The sequence below is a fragment of the Salvelinus sp. IW2-2015 genome, unplaced genomic scaffold (genome assembly GCF_002910315.2).
Source record: "Salvelinus sp. IW2-2015 unplaced genomic scaffold, ASM291031v2 Un_scaffold285, whole genome shotgun sequence".
Taxonomy (NCBI): domain Eukaryota; kingdom Metazoa; phylum Chordata; class Actinopteri; order Salmoniformes; family Salmonidae; genus Salvelinus; species Salvelinus sp. IW2-2015.
In genome coordinates this window covers 434,166-455,083 of record NW_019942531.1, presented here as the reverse complement: position 1 = coordinate 455,083, position 20,918 = coordinate 434,166, and the positions used below count along the sequence as shown (strand labels likewise).

Below are 20,918 nucleotides of genomic sequence, written 5' to 3'. Positions count from 1 at the left end.
GCCTTCCTAAGCCAGGATTCGGACACGGCAGACATCAGGGTTGGCAGAGTGTGCTAAAGCGGTGAGTAAGGCAAACTTAGGAGAGAGGCTTCTGATGTTGACATGCATGAGGCCAAGGCTTTTTCATCACAGAAGTCAACAAATGAGGGTGACTGGGACATGCAGGGCCTGGGTTACCTCCACATCACCCGAGAGAACAGAGGAGTAGTAGGATGAGGGTGCGGCTAAAGGCTATCAAAACTGGTCGCCTAGAGCGTTGGGACAAAGAATAAAAGGAGCAGATTTATGGCGTGGTAGAATAGATTCTGGGCATAATGTGCAGACAGGGTGTAGGTGGGCTGGGTACAGCGGAGCAAGCCCAGGCACTGGGTGATGATAGAGAGGTTGTATCTCTGACATGCTGTCTCAATGGGTGAGGTCACCGCATGTGTGGGGTGGGACAAAGGATATCGGAGGTACGGAGAGTGGAACTACGGGGTCCATTGCAAACCAAAACAATGATAACTAGCCTGAACAACAGTATGCAAGGCATATTGATATTTGAGGGAGACATACAATAAGGCATAAAGTGATTGCAGGTCTTGATTGGAGAGGCTAGCTAAAACAACAGGTGAGATAACAGCAGCTAGTCAGTTAACACAAGCAGCAGCAGTAAAAATGGCGACGGCTAGCAGAGAGGGTCGGATTAACTACACACAGATCCTGAGTTAAAGCACAGAGCCGACAGATAAAACACAAATAAACGGAATGAGTACCGTGAATTAATGGACAGTCAAGCAAGCATCAGCTATGTAGCCAAGTGATCATAGTGTCCAGGGGCAGCCGTAGATGGAGCAGTGAGCCTCCACTAAGCTAGCCCGTGGCGTAAGATTGTTCGATAGACCTGTTCAGATAGCAGCCGATATGCTCAAGACAGCTAACGATTAGCGGGCCGCATTAGCATATGGGCGTTCAGGTTACGTCGCGATGGAGGCCAGTTGAATAAACTCCCTCGGGCAGATAACGTCGGTATCCCAGTCGTGAAGGCCCGGTGGGCTCCGCATCGGCAGTAAACGGGTCCGGATTGGTGATTGTAGCCCAGGATGGCTGATGGAACTCTTCAGCTGGCTAGCTCCGGGATAATTGGTGTTTGCTCCGGAATTGATGTTAGCCAATAGTCACTCGATAGCAGCTAGTTAGCTGCAAGATCCAGGTGTAAATGTCCAGAGCTTGCGTAAAAATCCGGGGATATGGAGAGAAAATAGGTCTGGTATGCTTGGTCTGAGTCGCGTTGTACAAAACTGGCAATAGTTTTCCGAGCTAAAGGATAGCTGATAAGCGCTAGCTGTGGTTAGCTGAACTACTCACGTTAGCTTGTGAGCTGGCTAACTTCTGGCTAGATGAATAACTCCCTCGGGCAGATAACGTCGGTATCCCAGTCGTGAAGGCCCGGTGGGGCTCCGCATCGGCAGTAAAAACGGGTCCGGATAGTGATGTTAGCCAGGAGTGGCTGATGGAACTCTTCAGCTGGCTAGCTCCGGATAATTGGTGTTTGCTCCGGAATTGATGTTAGCCAATAGTCACTCGGATAGCAGCTAGTTAGCTGCAAGATCCAGGTGTAAATGTCCAGAGCTTGCGGTAAAAATCCGGGGATATGGAGAGAAAATAGGTCTGGTATGCTCTGGTCTGAGTCGCGTTGTACAAAACTGGCAATAGTTTTCCGAGCTAAAGGATAGCTGATAAGCGCTAGCTGTGGTTAGCTGAACTACTCACGTTAGCTTGTGAGCTGGCTAACTTCCGGCTAGCTTCTGTTGTAGATTTCGGATACGAGGTGAATAATACCTTTGAGGAGAAAAAAAAAAACAGATCCGCACCACATTTGGTGAGGTAGGTTGCACGAGAGTGTTTTGAAGTTGAGTTTTTAAGAAGAAAAAATATATATATAAAAAGAAATGCGAAGAAAAATATATAAAAAATATATACACGGGACAGGACGAGGACAAAGGACATCTGACTGCTACGCCATCTTGGATTCAATATCTAACGATACACACAAATCTAAAGATAAAAGAATGGAATTAAGAAATATTAGGACGAGCAATGTCGCAGTCAGGAGAATATACATATTTTTTAAATATACACACATATATAAAAATTATATATATATATATATTTTTAAACACACACATAAAGCCAAGTTCAATAAAAAAACACGCACATGGAGCACTAGAACGCAAAAGGGTAGTTTATTAGGGAGTTTTGCACACTGGGGGAAAGGGAGGAATTCACCAACCATTTCACAGTCCACAATCCGTTCTCGTTGTCCATTCCGTTCTCCAGAGGTAACCCTAAAACTCGGGTCCTCAGCCAAACCGGTTTGGTACACAGTGGAGGTAATCAGACATTCCAGGTCACAACGGTATTTCTTTCTTCTCACACTCTACATAACACACGCTTCCCTCTCCGTTCTCTGCCCCTTTGTGCAGGTCGTTTCCTCTTTTATCCCCAAGCACTCCCTGGCTTTAATAATCCACAGGCTCGCCGCGTTTGAAGGAAGGAAGTCCATATAAGGCTCGGGGGTGTAGCCAGCAAGGTATCTCCCTTCAATCACCACTCCCCTCACCTCTCCGTGCCATGGCATTTCCATGGCATGCACCTGATCTGTGGATGACAGAGAAGCAAAGGGCTGTAAGGATTGGAACCAGCGGGTGACCCGGGTGTTACTGTCCTTATTCCGTGCCATCCAAACCAGTGGTGCATGGGCCGTTATGAGGGTGAAGTGCCGTCCCAATAAGTAATATATAATTTGGAGAAGCCACCTGGGCGGGCAGACGGCTCCTGGTCAGATCTTTCAGGGGGCTGGCTAGGGAGGCAAAGTGGGAAATAAATATCCGGTAGTAACTAGTCAACCCCACAAACATGCGTAGCTGCTTTTTGGGGAGGGGGCGGGGCCAATCCCAATCACCTCCACTTTCTTCGCTGTTAGCCCTGCCTCTCGTTAGGTCTGCAGTACCGCGCTCACCTAGTTTAGATGTGTCTCCCACTCACTCCCACGGATCACAATATTATCAATGTAGCTCGCCACGTACTCACGATGGGGACGGAGAATCTGTTCCATTAACCTCTGGAAGGTGGCCGGGGCCCCGTACAGCCCAAAGGGCAGCTTCTTGCAGCCGGTCAGGGGTGGCGAAAGCAGTTTTCTTCCTCGGGAGCTAAGGGCACCTGCCAATAACCCTTTATCAGGTCAAGCATGCTGATAAATCGGGCAGTCCCTAGCCGTTCAGTTAATTCATCAATTTGGGCCATGGGGTAGGTGTGGAACTTTGAGATTTCATTTACCTTTCTAAAATCATTACAGAATCGAATGGTTCCGTCTGGTTTTGGCACCAACACTATGGGGCTGCACCACTCACTATTCAACTCTGCGATTATAATTACCTTTCAACATCGTTTTTACTTCGGTCCTGACAGCCTCTCTCCTTGCTTCTGGTTTGCGGTAGGGTCTCAACTTCACCCTTTTCCCGGGTTCGGTGATGATGCTGTGCTGTACCAAATCCTTGTGTCCTGGTTCACTGGAGAACACATCCTTGTTCCGGCCGACCAACTCCCTCAGCTCCTGCGTCTGTGCTTGGCTCAGCTGCTCCCCCAGTGGCACCTCCGCCGGCTTGGTCTCTGCGGTAGGCTTCTTCGAGGAAATAGAGTAGAGTGCATTCCATTTCTTTAGCAAATTCACATGGTAAATCTGGGTCCGATGCCTTCGTCCCAGCTGTCTGAACCTATAGTTAAGTTCACCCACCTTCTCAAGGACTTTGTATGGCCTGTTCCATCGGGCCAAAAACGTACATTCTGAGGTGGAGACCAACATCAACACTATCTCCTGGCTGAAAGTCCCTTTGTTGTGCCCTTCTGTTGTACACCCGCACTTGGGCCTCCTGGGCCTCCAGCATGTGTTCCCGTACCAGGGGCCACAGGGTTGCCATCCAGTCTCTCATGTCTTCCACGTGCTTCACCATGGTTCAATGGGGTGACAGTTGCTGTTCCCAGGCTTCTTTAGCCACGTCCAGCAGTCCTCTGGGCCGTCTCCCGTACAGGAATTTGAAGGGAGAGAGTCCTGTTGAAGCACTTCTCGGATCGAGAACATCAGGTAGGGTAGCAGCTGGTCCCAATTCTTTCCATCTGCCTCCATCACCTTCTTTAGCATCTGCTTCAGGGTTCGATTTAATCTTTCCACCAACCCATCGGTTTCATTAGTTGCATAGATCCTTCATGATTCGCGACATAAACGGGGTTCCCTGGTCGGTTAATATCTCATCGGGGATGCCTACTCGGGAGAAAAGCATGACTAACTCATGTGCGATTCCCTTGGTGGCCATGGTGCGCAGGGTAATGGCTTCCGGGTACCTGGTGTCATAATCCAGAATCACCAGGATGTATTGGTGCCTTCTGTTGCTCTTCGGTAGAGGTCCCACTAGGATTGTGTCACAATCGGTTTGTGTGCGTCTCAGGCCCAGTCAATTGTTGTGTCTCCAGTCAATTTGAGTGGCTCTGTGCGTTAACTTCTTGACGCTAGGGGTCAGACTCTTTTTTTTTGTATTTAAAAAAAATAATAACGTTCCCAAGGTAAACGGACTATTTCTCAGGTCCAGATCGTAGAATATGCATATAATTTACAGATTAGGATAGAAAACACTCCAAAGTTTCCAAAACTGTCAAAATATTGTCTGTGAGTATAACAAAACTGATTCTGCAGGCGAAAACCTGAGGAAATCTAACCCGGAAGTGATTTTTTTATTTTTTTTTATCTGTTTCCTTGCCCGTCTTTCTTCCATTTAAAGGGGTTTCAACCAGATTCCTTTTCCAATGGCTTCCTCAGGCTGTGACCAGGCTTTAGACATAGTTTCAGGCTTTTATTTTGAAAAATTAGCAAGATTTTTCAAAACTAGTCAGGTGTCCTTTGATTAGTTCCTGCGCGCGAGAGCGGTAGCCCTCCATTTTCTTTCTCTCTTTTATTGAATAGGTCACGGTCCGGTTGAAATATTATCGATTATGTATGTTAAAAACAACCTGAGGATTGATTATAAAAAACATTTGACATTACGGATACTTTTTGGAATTATCGTCGAACGGAACGAGGCTGTGGTTTTCTGAACATAACGCGCAACCCAAATGGCGTTTTTTTGTTATAAAAGTAATATTTAACAAACAAAAAGAACATTTATTGTGTAACTGGGAGTCTCGTGAGTGCAAACATCCGAAGATTATCAAAGGTAAGCGATTAATTTTATTGCTTTTCTGACTTTCGTGACCATGCTAATTTGGGGCTAGCTGTTCTAGCATTGATTGATACACTCACAAAAATACATCCGCTGTAAAGCATATTTTCAAAATCTGACACGATAGGTGGATTAACAACAAGCTAAGCTGTGTTTTGGTATATTTCACTTGTGATTGCATGATTATAAATATTTTTAGTAATATTTGGCGCCCTGCAATTCAGCAAATTCAAACAACAGAAATCTCATAATTAAAATTCCTCAAACATACATGTGTCTTATACCATTTTAAAGGTAATCTTGTTGTTAATCCCATCAAAGTGTCCGATTTCAAATAAGATTTTCAGCGAAAGCACCACAAACGATTATGTTAGGTCACCGCCAAATCACAGACAAATCACAGTCATTTTTCCAGCCAAAGATAGGAGTCACAAAAAGCACAAATAGAGATAAAATGAATCACTAACCTTTGATTATCTTCATCAGATAACACTCATAGGACTTCATGTTACACAATACATGTATGTTTTGTTTGATAAAGTTCATATTTATATAAAAAAATCTGAGTTTACATTGGCGTGTTACGTTCACTAGTTCCAAAAACATCCAGTGATTTTGCATAGCCACATCGATTCAACAGAAATACTCATCATAAATGTAGATGATAATACATATACACATGGAATTATAGATATACCTCTCCTTAATGCAACCGCTGTGTCAGATTTCAAAAAAACTTTACGGAAAAAGCAAACCATGCAATAATCTGAGACGGCGCTCAGAACAATAGTCAAATTAGCCGCCACGTTGGAGTCAACAGAAACCAGAAATTACATGATAAATATTCCCTTACCTTTGATGATCTTCATCAGAATGCACTCCCAGGAATCCCAGGTCCACAATAAATGCTTGATTTGTTCGATAACGTCCGTTATTTATGTCCAATTAGCTACTTTTGTTAGCGCGTTTGGTAAACAATTCCAAAGTCACGAAGCACGTTCCCTAAAAGCTGAYGAAATGTCCAAAAGTTCAGTAACAGTCAGTAGAAACATGTCAAACGATGTATTGAATCAATCTTTAGAATGTTGTTAACATAAATCTTGAATAACGTTCCAACCGGAGAATTACATTGACTTCAGATGAGCGATGGAACAGAGCTCCCTCTCATGTGAACGCGCATGGTCAAAGAATGGTCAGGTCATGGCAGACCTGACTAATTCCACTCTCATTCGGCCCCCCTTCACAGTAGAGGCATCAGACAAAGTTCTACAGACTGTTGACATCTAGTGGAAGCCGTAGTAAGTGCAAACACATGCATATCTCGCTGTGATTTCAATGGGATCTTGGTTGAAAATCGACCAGACTCAGAATTTCCACTTCCTGTTTGGATTTTTTTCTCAGGTTTTTGCCTGCCATATGAGTTCTGTTATACTCACAGACATAATTCAAACAGTTTTAGAAACTTCAGAGTGTTTTCTATACAATACTAATAATAATATGCATATATTAGCAACTATGACTGAGGAGCAGGCCGTTTACTCTGGGCACCTCTGTGCACCTTTCATCCAAGCTACTCAATACTGCCCCTGCAGCCACAAGAAGTTCAATTAAGCTTCTGCAATGATACACATCTTGCCATGGGGTGGAGATACATCTTTGCAGTTTTAAAGTTAATTTCCTGCAATTCTACACATTTTGCCAAACCCTATGTCATGTTAATGAAATCTGAGTGAGAGTGACTGACAAAATCAATGGGGGCCCCTGGACACCTGCTCTGGGGGCTCGGTTGGTATTCAGCCATGATTACTAGATACCTGGCTAGACTAACTTACCACCCAAAAATGATTAGCTGACATTTTTCTCGGTCAATTCATTCAGTGACTGTCAGTGACTGACATAACACGAGAAAAATTACACCTAGTCTATTCTACTAATCTAACTCTCAACGTTAAGTTGAGACCCTGACTGAGTTCTAAAAAATGTAATACAAATATTTATAATGAGGGATACCTGGAGGAAATTGGATCTCTTTGAAATAAAAATGGATGGCCTTCCCTTCATTAATTATATTTTTTACCTGAATATCCCTGAACACTTGAAAAAACAAACAAGTGAACCTGCCCTACACCAACAATAATAATTAAAACATAAAGTGGATAGCAGAGAACATGCCTACCCTCACTCCTAGGACAGACCAGAGCCGTAGATATGCAGTTTTAGAAACTGTTCTTCGTCTTACAAGCATTACATGGCAACGTAGCAATTTTGTTAGCGTAGGGCTGCGGGCCAGAAGGTTGTGTGTTCTCAGACTGCAGAGGACAAGGGTAGGGGTGAAATATCTCCTTTATATACTGAACAAAATTATAAAAGAAACATGTAAATTGTTGGTCCAATGTTTCATGAGCTGAAATAAATGAACCCAGACATTTTTCATATGCAGAAAAAGCTTATTTCTCTCATTTTGTGCACACATTTGTTTACATCCCTGTTAGTGAGCATTTCTCCTTTGCCAAGATAATACATCAACCTGACAGGTGTGGCGTATCAAGAAGCTAATTAAATGGCATGATCATTACACACCTTGTGCTGGGGACAATAAAAGGCTACTCTAAAATGTGCAGTTTTGTCACACAACACAATGCCACAGTCACAACTGTGCCATGCCATGTCTCAAGTTGAGGGAGCGTGCAATTGGCATGCTGACTGCAGGAATGTCCACCAGAGCTGGTGCCAGATAATTGAATGATCAATTCTCTACCATAAGCCACCTCCAACGTCGTTTAGAGAATTTGGAAGTACGCCCAACCGGCCTCATAATCGCAGAGCCAGCCCAGGACCTCCACATCGGGCTTCTTCACTTGCGTGATCGTCTGAGACCAGCCACCCGGAAAGCTGATGAAAATTCTGCAAATTGTCAGAAACCGTTTCAGGGAAGCACATCTATGTGTTTATCATCCTCACCAGGGTCTTGATCTGACTGCAGTTTGGTGTCTTAACCGACTTCAGTGGGCAAATGCTCACCTTCGATGGCCACTGGCACGCTGGAGAAGTGTGCTCTTCACGGATGAATCCCGGTTTCAACTGTACCGGGCAGATGGCAAATGGCGTCATGTGGGCGAGCGGTTTGCTGATGTCAACGTTGTGAATAGAGTTTCCAATGGTGGCGGCGGGGTTATGGTTGGGCAGGCATAAGCTACGGACAATAAAAACTATTGCATTTTATCGATGGGAATTTGAATACACAGAGACACCGTGATGAGATCCTGAGTCCAATTGTCGTGCCATTCATCCGCCGCCATCACCTCATGTTTCAGCATAATAATGCACAGCTCCATGTCGCAAGGATCTGTACACAATTCCTGGAAGCTGTAAATGTCCTAGTTCTTCCATGGCCTGCATACTCACCAGACATGTCACCCATTGAGCATGTTTGGGATGCTCTGGATCGATGTGTACGACGGTGTGTTCCAGTTCCTGCCAATATCCAGCAACTATGCACAGCCATTGAAGTGGAGTCGTACAACATTCCACAGGCCACAATTAACACACTGATAAGCTCTATGTGAAGGAGATGTGTCGCGCTGCATGAGGCAAATGGTGGTCACAATAGACACTGACTGGTTTTCTGATCCACGCCCCAACTTTTTTTTTAAGGTATGTGTGACCAACCGATGCATATCTGTATTCCTAGTCATGTGAATCTATAGATTAGGGCCTAATGAATTGATTTCAATTGACTGATTACCTTATATGAACTGTAAAATCATTGAAATCATTGAAATCGTTGCATGTTGCGTTTATATTTTTGTTCAGTATAATAAAAGCATTGCGTGAATCTATCATCGTATTTGGGGATCCAAGAAGAAATATCCTTTTATAAACACATTTCAGGCAATTCTACATCCTTTTACATGACTGGAGACAAGAATAATATTTTTGTTATACAACACCAGTGCATGTGAGCGGAGTAGATCGAGGAGGTGCGCATGCGTAATTTGGCTGGAGCGCTGACAGGATTTTAAAAAGGTTCGGAGTGTTAGCCCACTCTCCAGCTCCAATTTTGCTCTGGTACCGCTTAACCATGAGCTCTGGGCATGCTCTATCCAGCCTATTTCGGTTCCTTTATCACTATTCTTTTAATTAGCCCTATTGTGTTGTATTTATTTAGCCTACCCCACTACTGGTAATGCAGATAGGGCTACCTAGGGCTGTGACAGTCATGCCATTTTGTCAGCCGGTGATTGTCAAGTAAATAACTGACATTAATTAACATAAATAGATTTAGCATTTACTGGCTTCCCACTACTGTGGGTTACACTAGTTAATTTAGCAGACAAGACATGATTATTATTCCGTGGCATTATTTTATAGTATGAAGAATACAATTGAACAATGCTGAATAAAATAAATATTTCTCCAAAACGATGAGGGAATGCGCACATGCGGCTATTCTGTGTTGAGCCGTTAACAAATAAACTATATGCTTAATTTAGAGTTATTTATGCAACTTTAATTGTGCTACAAACGTTGGACAATATAGTGCATTAGGAAAGTATTCAGACCCCTTGACTTTTCCACATTTTGTTACGTTACCTTATTCAAAAAATATATATATAATATTTTATTGCCTCATCAATCTACACACAATTCCCGATAATGACAAAGAAAAAAATGGTTTATAGAAATGTTTGCACACAAAAATGAATATCACATTTACATAAGTATTCAACCAATCAATCAAATGTATTTATAAAGCCCTTTTCACATCAGCAGATGTCACAAAGTGCTATACAGAAACCCAGCCTAAAACCCCAAACAGCAAGCAATGCAGATGTAGAAGCACGGTGGCTAGTAAAAACTCCCTAGAAAGGCTGGAACCAAGGAAGAAACCAGGCTCTGGGGGGTGGCCAGTCACCTTAAGCCGCAGGCAATCCCCTCCATAGCCTCAGGCAGAAGAGTTGAAACTGGAGCAGCAACCAGGTGGACTGGGGACAGCAAGGAGTCATCAGGCCAGGTAGTCCTGAGGCATGGTCATAGGGCTCAGGTCCTCCGGAAGGGAGAAAGGGAGAGAGAGAAAATTAGAGGGAGTATACTTAAAATTCACACAGGACACCTGATAAGACAGGAGAATAACACCAGATATAACCGACTGATCCTAGCCCCCCGGAAAATAGACTACAGCATCATAGATACTGGAGGCTGAGACGGGGGTTGGGAGACACTGTGGCCCTGACCCTTTATACTCAGTACTTTGTTGAAGCACCTATGGCAGTGATTACAGCATCGAGTCTTCTTGGGTATGACGCTACAAGCTTGGCACACCTGTATTGGGGTGTTCCTCCAAGTCTTCTCTGCAGATCCACACAAGCTCTGTCAGGTTAGATGGGGAGCGTCACTGCACAGCTATTTTCAGGTCTCTCCAGACATGTTTGATCGGGTTCAAGTCCGGGCTCTGGCTGGGCCACTCAAGGACCTTCAGACTTGTCCCGTAGCCAACTTCTGCGATGTCTTGGCTGTGTGCCTAAGGTCATTGTACCGTTGGAAGGTGAACCTTCACCCCAGTCTGAGGTCCTGAGGGCTCTGGAGCAGGTTTTCATCAAGGATCTCTCTGTACTTTTTGCCGTCCATCTATCCCTCGATCCTGACTAATCTCCCACTCCCTGCCATTGAAAAACATCCCCACAGCATGATGCTGCCACCACCATGCTTCACCGTAAGGGATGGTGCCAGGTTTCCTCCAGACAGGCAAAAGAGTTCAATCTTGGTTTCATCAGACCAGAGAATCTTGTTTCTCATGGTCTGAGAGTTCTTTAGGTGCCTTTCGGCAAACTCCAAGAAGACTGTCATGTGCCTTTAATTGAGAAGTGGCTTAGGTCTGACCACTCTATCATAAATACCTTAATGGTGGAGTGCTACAGAAATGGTTGTCCTTCTGGTTGTCCTTTTCCCATCTCCACAGAGGAACTCTGGAGCTCTGTCAGAGTGACCATCAGGTTTTTGGTCATCTCCCTGACCAAGGTCCTTCTCCCTCGATTGCTCAGTTCGGCCGGGCGGCCAGCTCTAGGAGGAGTCTTGGGAGGTTCTAAACTTCTTCCATTTAAGAATGATGGAGGCCACTGTGTTCTTGGGGACCTTCAATGCTGCAGAATTTTTTGGTACCCTTCCCCAGATCTGTGCCTTGACACAATCCTGTCTCGGCGCTCTTCGGACAAATCCTTTGACCTCATGGCTTGGTTTTTGCTTTACAACAGGAGTCCAATGAAGTTGTAGAAACATCTCGAGGATGATCCATGGAAACAGGATGCACCTGAGCTCAATTTTGAGTCTCTTAGCAAAAGGTCTGAAATGTAAATAATGTGTTTTTAAATTTGTACACATTTTCCAGAAATTCTAAAAAAAAATTAAAAAAATTGCTTTGATTGATGAAATTMTTTTTCTGAATCAATTATAGAATAAGGCTGTAACGTAACAAAATGTGGAAAAAGTCAAGGGGTCTGAAAACTTTCCGAATGCACTGTATACTTAGATTTTTAATACATTCTAAAGCTGCATGGTGGGACTCTAATGATGTTTTGAAAAAAGTTGCATGAAAGGCATGAGCTCTGATTTGTTTCTTGTTGAAGCTGACAACACTTCATCAGTCTCTCATTAACAATCAAACAATCAAATCACTGTCAAACGCTCCCTAAGCGTGCAGGCCTTTCTAATCAACCTGGCCCGGGTATCCTTTAAGGATATTGACCTCATCCTGTCAGTAGAGGATGCCTGGTTGCTATTTAAAAGTGCCTTCCTCACCATCTTAAATAAGCATGCCCCATTAAAAAAATGTAGAACTAAAAAGAAATATAGCCCTTGATTCACCCCAGACTTGACTGCCCTTGACCAGCACAAAAACATCCTGTGGCGTTCTGCATTAGCATCAAATAGCCCCCGCGATATGCAACTCTTCAGGGAAGTCAGGAACCAATATACTCGATAATAATCTAAAAAAAACATTTTTGTCAAGCACTTGATAATACTCGCACCAAGCCTCGAACATCCTGCCGGCGTCCCCCTTGTGTGGCCGTAATGCCCCCTAAAAAATCTATGCCTTTTGCGGCCAAAGTGGACGTTTTGCCCTTGGGCTGAATATAATAATTATAATCCCCTCCCGGCTGCCGTGCTCCGAAGCACATCTCACTCACATATCTCAATACTTATCAGACAATACCTATCACGTGATCGGGTCCTTCCCACAGGTATTTCAGCTAAGAGTAGACTACAAGTGAATGAAGTCAGACACTCTTATCGAATTCCGAGACGCATACAGAAGATGTAAGCCAACAAGATGAGTAGGCCTAACGAACAGCAAAAGCACTAATTTTGTTTCTGGTGTCCTTTGACAGCTCTTTGGTCTTGGCCATAGTGGAGTTTGGAGTGTGACTGTTTGAGGTTGTGGACAGGTGTCTTTTATACTGATAACAAGTTCAAACAGGTGCCATTAATACAGGTAATGAGTGGAGGACAGAGGAGCCTCTTAAAGAAGAAGTTACAGGTCTGTGAGAGCCAGAAATCTTGCTTGTTTGTAGGTGACCAAATACATATTTCCCACCATAATTTGCAAATAAATTCATAAAAAATCCTACAATGTGATTTTCTGGATTTTTTTTCTAATTTTGTCTGTCATAGTTGAAGTGTACCTATGATGAAAATTACAGGCCTCTCTCATCTTTTTAAGTGGGAGAACTTGCACAATTGGTGGCTGACTAAATACTTTTTTGCCCCACTGTAGGCCTATGGGCTAGGCTACATGAGGAGTGTGACTATGATTTTAAAAAGTAGCAAAGAAATTGCCATGCGCTGTTTCTTGCCTTTCTGCACAAGTTGGGCATCATTGATAATACATCGTTCACAAGTTATAGGCTAATATTGTCACACATCAGACTATTCTTAATTTAATTTTGTCTTTACATATATTACATAATATATGTGTGAAATTAGTTTTGATTTAGAATGAACCATTATCATGCACGTGTCTCGGGAACAGGGGCATGGGGAAAAAAATACATGTCATCTATGCGCTTAAATAGCGAATGGAAGACGCTTTTCCCGTGGTTTATTTTCATGCCAGCCAGGTAGGCTATACTCGTGTCGTAAAGTGAAGCAATGTGCTTAATACTAGGAAAGTTAAGAAATAAATATCAGAAATATCAAATATCAGAGGCCATCAGAACTCTGTTTTCTCACGCAATTGCATTGAAATGTTGCGGAACATGAGCTCATGGGCTCTCATGAAGTGTTTGATTAGATTTTCGATTACATTTTGCATTGATGTCAGAGGGACAATGAAGTGCTGAGTACAAGGCAGTTAGCAAGTTTTGTAGGCTGCTAATGACCATCAGCAGCATCAGTGCATGGAGAAGCCTAATTACCGTGATTAAACAGTTACGTGGAATTTGACTGCCGTCATGACTCATGACTCGTGACTGTCAGTGTGGCGGTAATACGGTCACCGTAACAGCCCTAGGCCTACCTCTTAGCCTACCTTTTAGGAGTGAGTGGCGCAGCGGTAAAAGGCACTGCATCGCAGTCTTTGAGGCGTCACTACAGATCTGGGTTTGATCCCAGGCTGTGTCACAGCCGGCCGTGACCGGGAGATCCATGATGCAGCACACAATTGGCACAGCATCGTCCGGGTTAGAGGAGGTTTTGGCCGGCCGGAATATCCTTGTCCCATCACGCTCTAGCGACTCCCTGTGGCGGGCCGGGCTCCTGCAAGCTGACCTCGGTCACCAGCTGGATGGCGTTTCCTCCGACACATTGGTTCCAGGTTAAGCAAGCAGTGTGTCAAGAAGCAGTGCGGCTTGGCAGGGTCGTGTTTCGGAGGACGCATGACTCGGCCTTTGCCTCTCCCAAGTCCGTAGGGGAGTTACAGCGATGGGACAAGACTGTAACTACCAATTAGATTTCATGAAATTGGGGAGAAAAAAAGGGTACAAAAAAAGTACAAAACATTTTTAAATAAAATAAAGGTTGAATTAAAATGAAGACTGTTTAAATGAATTAAGCCTTCTCGAATTAGCCTACTTTCAGCACCCATCTCTGATTGAAGTTAACCTCCGCTCCTCAAAATGTTCACGCTCTTACTCTCAAACTTAACAGGACATCAGCAGTCTGCACACACTGATATAATTGTTATTGGGATAGCCTATCCATCATGAATGGGATAGCCTATCCATTAGTGTGTATGCAGTGTAGTCTAATTTTATTAACACCATCCCAGCAGCGCAAAAACTCAGGAAGGAAGTACATTTCCGCATAAATAAAACGTTGTACTTTGTATAGCCTAGACCTATAGTATAGCTATAGGTTATAGATAATTTGATTGAAACCACAGGTGCACCTGATATTGCACGTCCAGCAGAGAATCAGGGATGAGGGGTAGCATCTGGCAATATAGAAATTTCGATTACAAATTTCATGACTTTCCCCTCGACAAGATAAAAATATTATTAAACCTTCCCCCTGACAAATTGAAAAAGAATGACCCTCCCACATTTTTGTCCGGGTCCCGGTTCTGAAAATGTCTAACAGTTCCTAAGCAACCATTTATGTCGCTTATGCCTGGAGCCTGCACAGGATACCGATACCAGGTTTAGTATTAGAATACTAGATAGCAAAATGAAAAAAAAAATTCTAGCATTGATGTAATGGTAGGCGGACTCACTGTAGGGCTCCCGAATGGAGCAGCATCTGTGCTGGAGGCATCACTATAGACCCTGGTTCGATTCCGGGCTGTATCACAACCGGTCGTGATTGGGAGTCCCATAGGGCAGCGCACAATTGTCCCAGAGTCATCCGGGTTAGGGTTTGGCCGGGGTAGGCCGTCATTGTAAATAAGAATTTGGTCTTAACTGACTTGCCTGGTTAAAAATAAATAAAAATAACTGTAGATAATGGAGTGGTGGCTCTACTTCTGTTAAAATAAGAGAAACCAATAATGAGATGGAGACATTAGACTAAAATCCTTCTGCAAAATCATAAATGAGACTCATACATTGTAATTTTACAATTAAATCTCAACTGTTTTAAAATGTAATTTGATAGAAATCATCCTATGGCCATAATATTGGGTCAAATTACATCAAAGTTCAAATAGGGTGCTACCATTTTAAGGCCAGCATCACACCCAAATATAGATTGTTTTCTCTTAATCATATCACAATCAACTTTAACCATTTGAATGTGGACACAAATAAAATAGGTGTCTGGTCAAAAGTAGTACTCTATGTAGGGAATAGGGTGCCATTTGGGACGATGACAGAGTGGTGAACGAGCTTTCAATGCAGAGCTAAGGCCAACCAAGTTTTTTGATTTTCGTTTTAGTGTGGTGTTGAATAATGATAATTAGGGTGATTACACAGCCTCGGCTCTGTGGAATAGTGTGTGAAAAACATAGTGTTGGTGTCCAGATACACTAATTTACAGAATATTACAGCACAAGCATTCCATTACACACCATTCCCTTCCCCCTTTCCCATTGATATGTGAAATTGTCATAATTAAGATAAGATAAAATCAGAATAGAGCAAAGTTAAAAGCTCACAACCCTATTCAGAGCTTACTTTGACCTCTTCTATCAAACTCTAGTCAATAGATGGTAATTTACTCCCAGAGCAGTGGTACTGGTTGAATCTGAGGTTTCCATATTCATTCCTAAACTATCCTAAAATTTGTCAATTTCCACCTGATAAGACTAAATCTTACACTTCAATGGATGCAGTCTGTTACAAGAGTCCTGAATTAAAATGACCCAAGTCGCAATCATGAAAAAACAAACAATCCAGTCTTTGTCGTTTGACATTGAGAACTGTGGAAGAGATGAGTGCTGACGTTTGAGTAAATGTGCAGATTACGTATCTCAGTCACAAACAAGACACTCAATTTACAACCTCACGAATAGGCAGTGGCAAAAAAGAGGCCAACAGGCCTTTGTTTCTTCCCAAATGTTATGATAGCAGGATCAGACAGGAAGCCAAATTATTCTTGTTTAAATAATAACAACACAATACAACGTGCCGTGCTTTGGTAGACTGGCATAACGTACCTTGCTGTACCTGTAGTATCAGACTCGCCATCTGCCAGAGTTAAAGGGACACTCCCAAATAAAAGTTTGTCAGACTTGTCCACGTAATCTTAATAATTATGATCTAAAAGGCTAAACTGATCCTAGATTAGCACTCCTACTACATTTTATGGATACAGGCCATGGACTAAGTCACCTCTCTCTGTGTTGGGGACTCCTAGGTCGATGGTAGGTATGGAGGGGTCAGTGTGGTCACTGTAATACTCCAACAGAGATGCCTCTCTCTCCCACGTCTTCTTCACCACTGGGACTGGGGCAGGACAACAGGACGACAGGTCAAATAATACACTTTCACAATAGTAAGTAGAATCAGGCTTCTGTACACAGAAAACTTGCAGCAATTACTAATAATGAATGTTAAAAACATTATTTGTCTTTTACAGAACATTTTGAAATAAACATTTCAATAGATGTTTTTGTAGTTTTTTCTTTTTCAATGTAAAAGAATTGGACCTGTAAAAATAAATAAAAAACACAGAGAGTCAAGAGTCAAAAGCAATAAAGGACTGGAGTCAACTGAGGGGAAAAATAATATTTTTCACATCCAACCCTCATGCCATAAATACATCTAATGTCCCTTTTAGTTCTGTCTGTGTGTTAGTTGAGGATGACTGTAATTATTATAATCAGAGCAATTAGCTGTGAACGACATGTCAGCTGGAGCTTATGTAGAATTTTCCGTATGGTTCCGAAATTCTAACGGCAAAATGTTATCTGTCTCATTAAGTTTTAATTGATTCCTGGTACTTTTGACCCAGCGCTGCCATGAAAGCTACATTAACAGTTAGGCTGTCGGGGGGTACCAATCCACCTCTACGCCATGTCAAAGCAAGTTTGTGACTGACATCTTGTGCTGAGAGTTAAACCAGGCCACCACAGAGCCAGTACTTTACCAGGCACACATCTCAAAGGCTAAAAATACATTCCATCCCTTAGAAGAATAGAGCAAATGTTGACATTATATGGACCCTGTCTGAGTTTAACCACCCCAGAGCTTCAGGTGAGCTTCAACAGTCTGACTCACCTCTCTCACTGTGAAACTTCTTGCAAGTTTTCACAGCAACAAAGATGTCTTCCTTCTTTACAGGCTCCCCCTGTAAGAAGAGGAATATAAGAATTAGACATATATTTTAGGGCCCAGAGTTTTTCCTGGTCAGGTCACATGATCAGGAAAAACACTGGGCCCTAGTTATGGAACATACGTCCCAAAAGGGGAGCTGTTATCGTTGTTGAAGCACAACTAACTTTTTCAAATTCCCTGCCCATGTTGAAGAGACCTTGTGAATCTTGACAAGTTCCTCAAGATGACACATGCGGTATTATTAGGTTATTATTTGAGAGTTAAATGTAAACTGGCCATATTTATTTAAGTGATCAGGTCTACTGCATGTCTGTCTGTGGCTCTCAGGCTGATGCCAGAGGGAGGCCATACACCCTGCTGATAGGCTGTCCTCTGCCTCTCTGTGAGGCTCAAGGCTTTCTGCTTAATGCATGCGTCTCAAATGGCACCCTATTCCCTATGTAGTACACTACATTTCACCAGGGCCCGTAAGGAATTGGGCAAAAGTAGTATACTATAAAGGGAATAGGGTGCAATTTATAATGAAGTCCTATGAGTTCTCTGTCTTCTCAGCATACTAGAGCTCTGGCCAGGTTAGTGGGAAGATGTTGAGAAAAGATAGGAGGGAAGAAGGGTAGGAGGGAGACTAAAAGGAGAGAGCCAGCATATTCATAGATCAGAGAGGGAGAAAGGGTAGGAGGGAGGGTAGGAGAGAGCCAGCATACTCATAGATCAGCAGGGGAGAAAGGGTAGGAGGGAGAAAGGGTAGAAATGGGACTAAAAGGAGAGAGTCAGCAAAGTCATAGATAAGAGGGGGAGAAAGAGAAGGAGGCAGGAAGGGTACTAAAAGGAGACTGCCAGCATAGTCATAGATAAGCAGGGGAGAAAGGGTAGGAGGGAGACTAAAAGGAGATAACCAGCATAGTCATAGATCAGAGGGGGAGAAAGGGTAGTAGGGGGGAAGGGTAGAAGGAGACTAAAAGGAGAGAGCCAGCATAGTCATAGATCAGAGAAGGAGAAAGGGTTTGGAGGGAGTATGAAAATGTATGCACTCACTGTAAGTCACTCTGGTTAAGAGTGCCTGCTAAATGACTAAAACGTAATTTAAATGTATTAAAATTAGGGAGGAATGGTAGGAGGGAGGAAGGGTAGAAGAAAGACTAAAAGGAGAGAGCCAGGATAGCCCTGGATCTCTCTCCCTACGGGGAATGAGAGAGGAGAAAGAGTAAAAGGAGAGAGGGCACCTCGTTCTCTCTGAGCACTGTATCGAATATTCAGATCAGGCTGAGGAAAGGCAACACTTCCAGGGGTACTAGGCAGACAGACTGACAGGCATCAAGAACAGAGGGAATATATTAAGCGCATCTGAGCACAAACTAATAGGCCAGAGCTCAACACAGTGATTTGTGTTGGGTGGGCAGCGGCGGTCCTCAATGGCCATGTTGCTGGCATCACATTTTTCAGCTCAATATTCCACACCTGATTCAAATGAACTAATAACTACTTTTTATTTCAGCCCACAATTGGATTCATCAGGTGTACTGCTGTGGGGCTGGAGAAAAGGTGTGACACCAACACGGCTCTTGAGGGCTGCCGCTGTGAGACGGAATTCCAGTATGGAGGGTGCAGCCTGCTGAAGAGTGCCTCACCCAGGAATGTAAAGTACTGGAAGAGGATTTGAGGGTTCTTTAAAATATCGCTTGAGGGAGAAAGAGGATTTGAGTAATAAGGTCATCCTGAGATTCTCTCCAACTTTCTGATAGTTTGCATGCATAAAGACCGACACAATCATCGTTCCTGGGAGGTGGAGCAGAATTGGGTCCAAAGCATATATATTTCCCCCCCAAAATACTTGGTTTTAGTGGGTGGGGTTGGCACTTTTGGGACTATTCCATTGGTGCAATTTCATTTAAACCCCAATCAAGTGCACCAAGTAAGTAAGCTGAAACAAAAAAACAATTATTTCGACCAAGATCTGTGGTTAAGAATAGACCTGTGATGTACAGTATGCACAACTTGGTACCTACACACAGGGGAGCAAGTCTCCTGAGCGTGGTAGCACAGTGTTGGGCAGTGGGAGAGTGTTCTGGCTCAGTACACAGCTCTGGGACTGCCGTCAGACGAGGTCCTTGGCCATTCTCCCAGATATACAGAGCCACCTGCAACAACACGGGAAGATACTGTTATTGTTTTTTTCAGCTGTTCATGCAAATACATTTTCTTCTAAAAGCAAGCCAAAGTCGGTAGCTGAAGTCTACGCCCCTTCGTCCGTGATTGGTCAACAGTAGGGATTATTTAATGAAGTGTTTGTTGTCATTCAACGAGAGACAAATGGTTTTCATGCAAAAAAAATTCACTTAAAAAAAATACTGCACCAAACGTCTTAAATGTAAAATTGCGCGACTAAGATCTCCTCGACAAAATGTCAAAATTATGACAGATTTCTTGAGTTCTTAGATTAATTCTGACTATTTTGAGGAAGTGGCTACGGCGTCTCAAGGTGGACAAACAGTACTATTGCCGCTTTTTCTTGTTTTTCAAGCAAAGGTAGTATGTGAGACGCCAGCCATACAGAAGCATGCAGAAGGCTTTACAGTCACATCGGAAATGACTGTATAAAATACTAATACAAAAAATATTTTGTTTAACAAGAAATATATATATATTTTTTAAAGATGTCAAAATTATTGGCACCCTTGTTTTCAATACTTTGTGCACCCTCCCCTTGTGAGGATAATCGCACTTAGCCTTTTTCTATAATGTTTTATGAGATTGTAAGAACACACTGGGAGGGATATTAGACTATTCCTCTAAACAGAAACTTTCCCGATCCTTGATATCCTTCGATCTGCGTTTATGTACTGCCCTCTGCAATTCAAACCACAGGTTTTTAATGGTGTTCAAGTCCAGACTGTACAAAATGTTGATTTTGTGGTCAATTAACCATTTCTTTGTGGATTTTGATGTGTGCTTGGGGTCATTGTCTTAATGGAAGTTTCATTTGCGACCAAGTTTCAGCCACCTGACAGAGGCAACTAGGTTTTTGGTTAAAATGTTCTACTACTACTACTACTAGGAGTTCATGATGCCGTTAACCTTAAAAAGGGCCCCAGGACCAGTGGAAGCAAAACAGCTCCAATAACATAAAAGATCAACCACCATATTTTACAGTATTTATTAGGTTATTTTCCGCATATGTGTCACGCCCTGACCATAGAGAGCCTTTTATTCTCTATGTTGGTTAGGTCAGGGTGTGACTAGAGTGGGTTATCTAGGTTGTTTTATGTCTATGTTGGCCTAGTATGGTTCCCAATCAGAGGCAGCTGTTTATCGTTCTCTGTTTGGGGATCATATTTAGGCAGCCATTTCCACACAGTTTTTTTGTGGGATCTTGTTTTGAGTTAGTGCATGTGCACCTCTTATGTTACGGTTCGTTGCTTGTTTCCTTTTTGTTTTGTATTTTTCACAAGAAAATAAAGAT

The 20,918-nt window shown here is 43.0% G+C and overlaps 1 protein-coding gene across 2 annotated transcripts in view; it reads right to left on the bottom strand.

Moving 5' to 3' along the window:
- b3glcta (beta 3-glucosyltransferase a) overlaps positions 1-20,918 on the bottom strand; it is a 147,301-nt gene that overhangs the window by 19,145 nt on the left and 107,238 nt on the right. For both annotated transcript variants that reach the window (XM_024135322.2, XM_024135321.2), the window contains exons 9-11: positions 19,465-19,596; positions 17,402-17,471; positions 16,514-16,627 (exon numbers count right to left, since the gene is read on the bottom strand). In XM_024135322.2, the coding sequence (XP_023991090.1) occupies positions 16,514-16,627; positions 17,402-17,471; positions 19,465-19,596 (316 nt within the window). The remainder of the gene's footprint in view (positions 1-16,513; positions 16,628-17,401; positions 17,472-19,464; positions 19,597-20,918) is intronic.